Source organism: Asparagus officinalis, chromosome 7 (genome assembly GCF_001876935.1).
Source record: "Asparagus officinalis chromosome 7, Aspof.V1, whole genome shotgun sequence".
NCBI classification, from domain to species: domain Eukaryota; kingdom Viridiplantae; phylum Streptophyta; class Magnoliopsida; order Asparagales; family Asparagaceae; genus Asparagus; species Asparagus officinalis.
Window position 1 is genome coordinate 115,019,394 of NC_033800.1, and position 11,649 is coordinate 115,031,042.

General features: G+C 40.3%; 1 protein-coding gene across 1 annotated transcript; it reads left to right on the forward strand.

Annotated features, from left to right (window-relative positions):
- LOC109849544 (wall-associated receptor kinase-like 20) lies at positions 932 to 2,962 on the forward strand. Its single transcript, XM_020419387.1, has one exon. It carries the CDS (start codon positions 1,021 to 1,023, stop codon positions 2,890 to 2,892), a length of 1,872 nt encoding a protein of 623 aa, XP_020274976.1. The 5' UTR covers positions 932 to 1,020; the 3' UTR covers positions 2,893 to 2,962.

Consider the following 11,649-nt stretch of genomic DNA (forward strand, 5'->3'; position numbering starts at 1 on the left):
AAGTTGTCTACGTCCACGAGGCAAGGAGAGAGGAGTTTTTACTATTAGGGATAAAGAGAATTACAAATAGGGTTACAAATCTCACCAAAAACCCTCAAACAGAACTCTCTAGATCTCCCATAAATTCTCCCACAAAGAATGCACAACACTCTCTCAAAAGCTGCTCAAAAACGTCATCTCTTAACCCTAATTAATCAGGTTTAGGGTTATATATCAGCTCATAACGAAATGAGTCTAAAATCCCAACCCAACTCAAAACCCAATTGGCGGTCGACCGCCAAATTCGTCGTGATCGATCGCACGCAACGACAGAAACCTAAAATGATTACAGGGTTTCTATGGTCGACCGCGGCGGTCAACCAAACCAAATCCAGAGACCCAGAATCCTACAGGATCCCTGGTGGTCGACCGTGGCGGTCGACCGTCCCAACTCCAGAAACCTGCTTTGATTTTGTGCATATTTCCAATCGACAGCCAAAATCCTCGCGGTCGACCGACTAGTTTCCAGACTGTTTTTCCTGAGCTTCTTCAAAAGTGTTCGCGAATCCTACAAGTAGTAAAGCGTAGCTTACAATAGATCCAAGAGGCCTGACAGTATTTAAGTTTGGTTTAGTTCAGAAGGCGAGATAATAGAGGTTATCCATCACATTTACCACACTAAAAGCACGACACTTGTCGCTTCTCGCCAACCATTTATATCGATGGTTAAAGGCTATGAACTTTGATTATTAGTCCCTTCATGACAGAATTTATCTCAATAAGCAACAAAATCTACCAAAAGGAAATAGAGTCAATGAACAGTCAAGGAGACTTTTTCACAACAAGCCCACACCAAGCACAAGGCATCCCTTTGCATGGACCATGGTATCCTAGGCTTCCTAGCCAACACCAATTGCTCATCGACACTCTACAAGCTTGTCAAGAATCTCTCCTTTATTTTCCTCCTCTTTTCTTTTCCCCAATCATCTATCTCCCTTCACCCCTTAGGCTCATTCAACACACTCCAAGGTCCTAACCAACATGATCACAAATAGCCTAACAAGCTCAATCCTCGCTGCTCTCTTCTCTCTTCTACGCTTTGTTTTTATCTCAACTTCTCAAAAAACTTGCCCGAGATGTGGCTCAATGGAAGTCCCTTACCCTCTAAGCACCAACCCCAACTGTGGAGACCCTAGTTACTCACTCTATTGTGACTCTTCAACTCAAAAGCTCTACCTTAATGCTCTCAATGGAAGCTCCTACCTTGTTCTCAGGATTCAACCTCTATCACAACGCTTCGTCATCCAACCATCGCCATGGATAAAAGGGACTTGCATCACTCAAGACATGCCCAAGAGTGAAGGCTTGTGGCTAAACCAATCCCTCCCTTTCAATATAACCGACTCAAACACAATCTTCCTCTTCAATTGCTCACCTAGGCTATTGGTCTCTCCTCTAAATTGCACCTCGGCTAGCCTTTGCCATGGATACTTAGACGATAAATTGGCTCGTGTCGATCCTCAAGATGAACTCGGGTGCGCTACTGGCCCTGGTCCTTGTTGCACTTTCACTGCCGGAGGGCTGCCTTCGTCATATAAAATCAGGCTCCATAGCTCGGGATGTCGTGCTTTTAGAAGCATGCTGAGGCTCGACCCCTTGAAGCCCGCAAGCCAGTGGGAAGAAGGTCTAGAGATACAATGGGCTCCTCCTAACGAACCAATTTGTCAAACACAATCAGATTGTGCCCAAGCGTCGACTTGTTCAATATCTGGCAGTTTTCGCCGTTGCCAATGCAACAATGGCTATTACTGGGATCCTGCTCTTGCAAATTGTTCAGTAAGGAGTGATCATCACCACTCATCACAGTTTAGTACTAAAGTCGTCGCATTTTCAACAGGACTAGGCTCATTAACACTAGTCACGATGTTGATGCTCATCATAGTGAGGTTTCGACACATTAAGCTATCGGAACAATCAAAGATTTCAAAAGAGCGGGAAGAGATGTTGAAAGCAAGCAATAGAGGGAGGTGTTATAGAATATTCAGGTGGAAAGAGGTTAAAAAGGCAACTAACGGGTTTTCAAAGGAAAATCTATTAGGAATCGGAGGTTTCGGTGAGGTCTACAAGGGTAAGCTTGAAGATGGAACCCTAGTTGCAGTCAAGTTGGCTAAGGTTGGGGATCTAAGGAGCACACAACAAATTCTCAATGAGGTAGGAATACTCTCCCTTGTCAACCACAAGAACCTTGTTAGACTCTTGGGTTGTTGTGTTGAAGCCAATAAGCAACCGCTGATGATGTATGAGTACATAGCTAATGGCACTCTCAATCAACACTTGCACAACAGTAGGTGGGATTGGAGACATAGGCTAAAAGTTGCACATCAAACGGCTGAGGCCTTGACGTATCTACACTCATCATGTAACATTCCAATCTATCATAGAGATGTCAAGTCTACCAACATTTTATTAGATGAAGAGCTCAATGCTAAGGTATCTGATTTCGGGCTCTCAAGACTGGCACAGCCCGGTCTGAGCCACGTGTCGACGTGTGCACAAGGGACATTAGGTTATCTAGACCCTGAATACTATCGAAACTACCAACTTACTGATAAGAGCGATGTTTATAGCTTTGGAGTGGTATTGCTCGAGCTTCTGACGTCGAAGAAGGTTATAGATTTTGGGAGAGATCCCGATGATGTTAATCTTGCCGTGTATGTGATGAAGAAGGTTAAGGATGGTAGAGTCATCGATGTGTTCGATGAGAGGTTGTTCGGTTGTGATGGTATGTTGAGAAGTGCAGATATGTTATGTGAACTTGCAATTGATTGTTTGAAGGAGAAGAAGGAGCAGCGGCCTAGCATGAAGGAAGTAGTTGAGATGTTGCAGTGTATTATTGACATAGCATCGAATTAAGAAGAATGTAATGTAAATAAGAAAGAAGGGTTGTGAATGCAATTCAGCAATTTAAGAAATTCCTCTTGTTCTATATATTTGATTTAATGGGAAAAAATCGTCATACTCTACTTGTTTAAGAAGAAAACTTTTGTTAGAATGTCTCGCGTCTATTCAATTTACATATGAGTACGTATGGTCAGTAACAAAAAACATGAAACAAATTTAGTCTAAATTGAAAACACATAGTTAGACGAATATATGGTTAAATATGTTTTAAATTCACTGTCTTTTGAATCTAAATACAGTAGCCTAGCCTGTCTTTTGTATTGGTCTTTCCAGCCGAACATCTCTTGCTAAAAATAGTATAAATGTGCAAGTAAATGTGGGGCTTCAGTATCATGTCAAACTAAAATAATAGGAGTTTGTTTCTAGGGGACGATAATGAAGTAGAATTTTCTTTAATCTATTATCTAATGAATTACTGGAAGTGCATGTTTAAGAGTCTCTTTCCAAAAATATTTGGTTTCTATTTGGAAAAAAGGCTAGCTCTAGACTAGGGTAGCAACATTGCCTATTATGAACCAAGTAGACACCTTTTTTTCTTTGGTTACATTGAGAGGGCTAAAAGAGTAAGTGAAAGCTAAGAATTTGATGCTTTCCTGCATTGCAAAAAGAGTCTAGAAAATCTAAAGGAGTATGCCATACTCAGATGGTGATATGATGTGTTCTTTGTCACTTTGGAGGATCAAAATGCATATAATCTCTGTTTGGGGATATGATTGGAACCAGCGTGCGCTTGATTCCTGTCATTATGCATGTTTTGCTTTTTTATGTAGTGGAATGAGGATAAGATGTATAATTGTTTTCATTGGGGGTCATAAACTAAGAAGTATATTTGTCTTGATGATTCATGTAGTAATTATTTGATTGGACCCATGGACTAGGAGAGGTGGATTTTATTAATTACTAATCTCACCCCACGTGTGTGGATTTTAATCCTTAACTGACTGTCATCTGTGAACAAGTGTATAGTTTATATGTCAGGTGCAGAATTTTGATCCATAGCTACGTCCAGTCATAGATTCTAAGTAAACATAGACAGCACGAAAGAAGAATGGGGACGGAGGAAGACCTTGGAGAATAGAAGATTAGGATGAGGATGACAAGAGAAAGATTTTATTCCCTTTATGAATTCAAAACAACCTAATTAATATGTAAGAGTCTCAATCCTTCGTTGTTAATGCGTTTTTTTAGCGGATCAAGCCCGCTTGCTCCTGAACAGAAACCTGTTTCCTCCAAATCTGAAGACACCCCACCCCCCGTCAAGATTAACTGATAATCTATGCAACATCAGATCCACAAGACATCCTGCTACTAGTTCATAATCCATGCGTGTATCTTGACGCTAGATGTCTGGCCGACTGCTCATCAACACTTCCGTATGTTGTCAATGTCAAAGTTGGAAAGGCTCGTTAACAGATCAGATGAGTTAGGCTAATCTACACGAACCAATTGACTCAAAAAGTTCAATTTTGTTTGAGTTATGAGTCCAAGTATGTTTAGCTATATTCTTCTTACTCTCTTTCCTATATACAGAGGAATAAATAATAAATCTCACCTCATGTCGATCTTTTCTAAGCCAAACTCACACTTTCCCTAATGGATGTAGAAAATTCTAATAGATCTCCACCTTGACTCGGATTCCCTCAAGTCGAACTTGAGCTAGTGAACATAGCGCCTCAACTTATCACTTCGCAGGATGAACTAAGTCACAACTGGGGCAAATGTGATATCATGTGCAACCAAGGTGATGTAGGAAGCATAACTGACAAATTCATAAATGAGCGGGACTATCAAGAGCCAAACACGAATACGTACATATTATTGACTTGCAGGAAATAAGCATTCTTACATATTATATATGTAAATCGCCTATCTCGATGACACAGAGCCAACCAGATTACCAGATTTCCAAAATCTCATCAACAGTATCCAGTTTTAGCTAAATATGAAAATAATCACTTTTGAGTTTATTTTTAGTAATAAAGGTAGAGTCAATTTAGACTAGGAAACGAAATCAACCTGATTTAATTGGGACTTATTTTTTCCTCAATTATAGAGAGTTTTAAGGTAGTTTTAAAATATTTCTTTCCTTTGGGAATTATGTTCTTATTAGGAGTAGACTTTGTTTTTCTATTTAAGTAAAATATTTATAACCCTATGGGAAGATCACTTTTATTAACAAAATTTCTTATTAAATTTACTTTATGGATTTAAAGTTCTTCGTGAATTCGAAGATTGTTTTTTGTGCTTCATGGATTCAAAGTTCATCTTAGATTCGAAGGTTGTTCTTTATGATTCAGAATACACCCCTTGGTGGATTCTGAGGTTTTACCACTTAGAGGATGATCAACCACACTAGGACTGAGACACGGCCCATACTCCTACGGGAGGCAGCAATGGGGAATTACTCAGATGAAGAATGAGACCTCTATCAAAGTCTTATTTCTCCAACCCGATGGCAGATAATGAAGCCCATGTTATTCGAATTGAGTTCGCTAAGTTTTGAACTGAGTTTTATGAGCTGAAAACGGGAGTTACTCAGATAAAGACTTTCATAGATCGACTTGCATTGGTGATGGACCATCTGAATTCGGGACGAGTTTGAGATCTCATTGATAGTCACCAAAGATGAGATCCAACTCTACAAGATAAATCATATAGCAATGAACGTAGTGGCTATCAAAGAAAGGAGAACTATGATGCTAGAGGATTAACAATATCATCCTTCAACGAAAAGCTTCACGCTAATGGTGATGTGATCCCAGAATATGATGTGATCCCAAAATATTTCAAGTATGATGTGATCCCAAAATATTAAAAAGTTGAATTTGTGGTTTACAGACTTAAAAGGAAAGCATCTGCATAGTGGGACGAAGTATTGGTAACTCGATACCATCAAGGGAAGGATCATGTTTGATCATGGGTGAGGATAAAGGAGTTATTGAGAGATTTTTTTCCTATCTTCTAACTACAAACAATGTTGGGTATCTTTGCAACTTTCTTTTTTCTTAGCTGACATGATATGTCTAGCAAAGAAGTGGAGCGTGTTGTGCGCAGCGGAACTCGAAAGCCAAATAGTGCACGAACAAGAACGAGAAAGATCACAACCAAAACACAAGTACAAATCACAATCACAGCAAGACAAACTAATTTACATGGTTCGGCAAGTTTCCTACGTCCACGGGGCAAGGAGGGGGGAGTTTTTACTATTAGAGATAAAGAGAATTACAAATAGGGTTTCAAATCTCACCAAAGCTCTCTAGATCTCTCACAAATCCTCTCACAAAGGATGCAAAAATTCTCTCTCAAAGACTGCTCAAATCATCCTTACTTAACCCTAATTAATCAGGTTTAGGGTTATATATCAGGTAGGGGTGCATTCGGTCCGGATACGGCTCGGATATGATGCTTATCATATCCATATCCGATTATCCATCTCGGATACGGATACGGATATGGATATACCTCGGTAAGACAAATTTATAACCATATCCACTAAAATCGGATACGGTTACAGATATACATGCGGATATATAAGCGGATATGCATGCAGATACAAAACAGATATGAGAAAACTAGATAGTATTGAGAAAAACATAGTTCATGTGATACAAAAGAGTTTGTTAATATGTCCATTATAATTGAAAAGTTAAGATTAGACATCATGATCATCAAAATTAACCACAAATCCAAAATCTAAGAATCGAAACTATCGTAAGATTATGACTAATATGTATTCGGATATTTTGGAAACGTATACGGATATTTCATTACAAAACCATATCCGTAACCATATCCTATCGGTTATAGATTTGAGTAACCATATTCATAGCCTGACGAATATGGTTACGGATATTTTCTCGGATACGGATACGGTTTAGCACCCCTAATATCAGCTCATAACAAAACGAGTCCGAAATCCAAACCAACTCAAAACCCGATTGGTGATTAACCGCCAAATTCGTCATGGTCGACCGCCCAGGAATCGACAGAAACAAAAAGCATTGCAGGGTTTGGCTGATCGACCGTGACGGTCAACCGAACCCTGGCAATCGACCGTGATGGTCGACCGTTCCAACTATAGAAACCTGCTTCGACTTGTGCACATTTCCGGTCGACCCCAGCTGATCTCACAGTCGACCGGCAAGCTTCCAAACTGTTTTTCTGAGCTTCTTCAACAGTATTCGCCAATCCTACAAATCTCCACCTCGGTAAAGTTTCTCCCAAAACTGAGCCGACACAAAAGCAACCAAATGTCTCACTTGTTGCATCCAGTACGAAATAGAATAAATCCACAACAACGGACTCAATTCACAACAAGTCGAGAACCCGAACGAGAGCTCAACCAATCCCCCCCCTCCCCGTCGAAATCAACAAATCCAATCAGCTACATCAAAAAGACTGCCTACGTATCCTCTTGCTCAAGGAATCAAGCCGGATGTAGTTCACCCAAATGGCCTCCAAAGGCCCTCAACATTGAAGAATATTCAATAGCTCCAAATAATGACCAAACTTAACACCTGAAACAACTTTGATCAACATATCTGCAGGGTTATCCTTTGTGTGGATCTTCTCCAACATGACATCTCCATCATCCAAAACATCATGAACAAAGTGGAATCTGACATCGATATGCTTCGTGCATGTATGATAAACCTGGTTCTTTGTCAAATAGATAGCCTACATGCTATTATAATATACCCGAATGGTCTCCTGTGTAATCCCCAAGTCCTCTAAAAATCCATGTAACCACAAAGCCTCCTTCACAGCTTCAGTCACCGCCATATACTCCGCCTCTGTAGTAGAGAGAGCCACTGATGATTGAAGTATACATCTCCGACATACCGGTGCTCCTGCCAATGTAAACATATATCCTAAAGTAGACCGGCACTTATCAAGATTCCCCACATAATCTGAATCCACGTAGCTAATACAATCCTACCCTGTCTTCCTATTCTTCTGAAAAATCAAACCAACATCTACGGTACCTTTAATATACTATCGAATCCACTTCACAGCCTCCCAATGATCCTTCCCGGGGTCGTGCATGTACCTCGATACCAAACTCATGGCCTGCGATAAATCTGGCCTCGTACACACCATCGCATACATCAAGCTACCCACCACACTCGCATATGGAAACTTTGACATATAATCTATATCCTCAACCGAAACAGGTGACATCAAAGCTGAAAGCTTAAAGTGGAGAGCCAATGGAGTACTCACAGCCTTTGCATTGCCATCAAAACTGAATTTTTTCAACATCTTCTGTAAGTAATTCCTCTGTGTAAGCTTCAATCTCCCCTTCACTCTGTCTCTCTCGATCTCCATACCCAATATATTCTTAGCTTCTCCAAGATCATTCATCTCAAACTCGGATGATAGCTTCTTTTTTAACTTTCGAATAGCCGAAGAATTCTTAGAAGCAATAAGCATATCATCAATATATAATAATAAATAAATATACTCACTATCCTGTAGTTTGTGCATGTAAACACATGGGTCATATGGCCTCCTCGTGTATCCATGGCTAATCATAAAGCTGTCGAATCTCTTGTACCACTGTCACGGCGATTGCTTCAAACCATAAAGAGACTTTTTCAGCTTGCACACCAAATCTTCCTTTCCTGTATCTTTGAATCCCAAGGATTGTGCCATGTAGATGTTCTCATCTAAATATTTGTGTAGAAAGGATGTCTTAACATCCATCTGGACTAAATCCAAATCCAGCTGTGCCACCAATACCAATAAAATCTGAATCGACGAATGCTTCATAATGGGTGAAAATACCTCATTGTAATCAATGCCCTCAAGCTGTGCATATCCCTTAGAAACCAATCTGGCTTTGTACCTAATATCCTTAATAGAATATCCCTCTTTCTTTGCATATACCTACTTGCAACCAATAGCTTTCTTTCCCTTAGGTAGCTTTGTAAGTTCCCAAGTGTCGTTCTTCTGAAGAGACTGCATCTCCTCCTCCATAGATTCCCTCACCTGATCGAATCAGAGCTAGACTCTGCCTCTCTAAATGTAGAAGGAACTCTATCATCAATGATCTCCACTGATAAAGCATATGCAACCATGACATCATTGTATCTAGCTGGTCGACGAATCATCCTTCTAGGTCAATTTGCTGCAATGGACTCATGAACATGACCCTGCTCCCGAGTCTCACCTACCATTATATTCTCTATATGCCTAACTATCATCACATCTCCTCTTAGTGTCATCTTTGTAGGAGCCTCAATGGATACAATACTATCTAGAGTAGGTTGAGTCACATCATCCTCCACCTGCTGTGATATCTCACTACTCTGGTTTTCCTCCACCTGCTGAGAAACTTGAGGCCTCATCATGTACGCCTCATCAAATGTGACATCTCTGCTAATGACTATCTTCTTGTCCTGTAGATCTTATAACTTGAAGCCTTTAACACCTTCTCTAAATCCCAAAAAGACAACTTTCCTCGCCCTTAGATTCAATTTTCCATCATTGACATGATAATAAGAAGGACACCTGAATATCAGAAGTGACTCACAGACACTAGCCACTGAACCAGACCATCGCTCCATAGGAGTCTTCCCTCGTATCACAGTGTAGGGCAACCTATTGACGAGATGGCTCACATAAACTAACGTCTCAGTACAAAAGCATCTAGGCAATCCACTCTGTATCATCATACATCGTACCTTCTCCAGCAAGGTACGGTTCAATCTCTCAGCCACTCCATTCTGTTACGGTATCTCTCGTACTGTGAAGTGTCGCCTAATATTGTGATCCCGAAAAAACTACAGAAATGGATCACCTTTATACTCTTCACCGTTATCTGAACGAAGAGTCTTCACCTTTCTACCTGTCTGCAGCTCTACTTTCTTCTTTCACTTCACAAAAATATTCAGAGCCTCATGCTTATGCTTCATTGTAAATACTCAATTTCTCCTGGAATAGTCATCAATGAAAATAAAAAAATAGTTGGCCCCACCAAGTGATATATGCTTGGAAGGACCCTAAACATCTGTGTAAATATAATCCAATATACCTTGGGTGTTGTGAATAGCGGTGCCAAACTTTACTCTAGTCTTCTTCCCAAGTACACAATGCTCACACAGCTCCATCTTGTAGGTTTTCGTACCTTTCAATAGCCCATATTTCGCCAATGTCTATAAGGACTTATCACCAATGTGTCCTAAACGCATATGCCATAAGCTGGTAGTGTCCTCCACTATAATGATAGAAGCTGCTATACCCCTTGTAACTGTCTTACCCTTCAAATAGTATAGGTTATTTTCCCTGACATCTCGCATCACCACCATAGAACCCTTCGTGATCTTCACAGTAGCATCCTCTAAGATCACCTGATAAACTGATGCATCAAAAGTATCAAGAGAAATGATGTTCTTTATCAACTGCGGCTATACCTTGGGTGTTGTGAATAGCGGTGCCGAACTCTACTTCTTTCAACTCCCTAGTCACCCCGTCATGCATCCTGATCTGGACTATACCAATTCTCACCAATAGGACATACGTGATCATTACCCATAAGCCTGACATTCCCTCTTTCCAGCTCCTCAAAGCTGGAGAACTAATCCCTCCTAGAGCAAATATGAAATATAGCTCCCAAATCCAATATCCACTCCGTAGAGTGGCATAGCAAACTGACGGTAATGCAGGACATGAATAGCCTAAAGAATCTGAATCTGAATGATCGCTAACAGCTTTAGCAACATTCACCTTTAAAGTCTGTACAGCTTTTCCCTTGTTCTTCCCGGCTTTGTCCTTCAACTTTGGTCACTCGTTCTTCCAGTGTCCCTCATCTTTCCAAAAGGCACATTGATTTCTACTAACACTCTTATGGCTACCTCTATTCTTTGACTTTGAGTAGTTGAACTAGTGCCGGTTTGGACTACGGCCTCGAACTGCTTATACATCTCCTGATGCTTTTTCGGAGGGTTCGCCATTACTCTTCCTCAACTCATAATTCATCAATGCTGATGTCACCTCAATAGTAGTTCTTCCATTGATCATAGTGAGAACGAACGTACCATAATCATACTCTGATAACGAACACAAAAGTAGTATCACCTTATCTTCATCCTCAACCATGATGTCTACATTGGCCATATTTGAAAGTAACTTCGTGAAGTTATTTACATGCTCCCTAATGGAAACTCCCCTCTTTATCTTAAACTGGTAAAACATCTTCTTCAAGTAAAACCGATTCTTAATGCTCTTCGTAAGATACTTTTCATTGAGCGTTTCACACAATCTCTTTGTCGACGTATCGTTCATCATATCATAAATAAGATCCGGCTTCAAGCATGACCGAATAACTTCACAAGCTCTACTGTTCATCTTCTTTTAAATCTTGTTCTCCATGTCTTCAGGTTGCTCTTATAACTCAAGAGTCTCCTCCAAATTCTGTGCATCCAACGCATCCATCACCTGACACCTCCACAAACCAAAATTAATCTTGTCATCGAACTTCGTAACATCAATCTTTGTATTATTGATGCTCAGACTCTGTATCACCTTTGTAAGAGACGACCTCGATGTGTTTGTTTCTCCCATGTTGTAGATCTAACTCTTCAAGTAAGAATCCTTCAGCAAATCCTTCGAATAAGTCCCAAGCTAAACCCGAAGCTCTGATACCACTTGTTGTGCGTAGCAGAACTCAAAAGCCAAATAGTGCACGAACAAGAATGAGGAAGATCA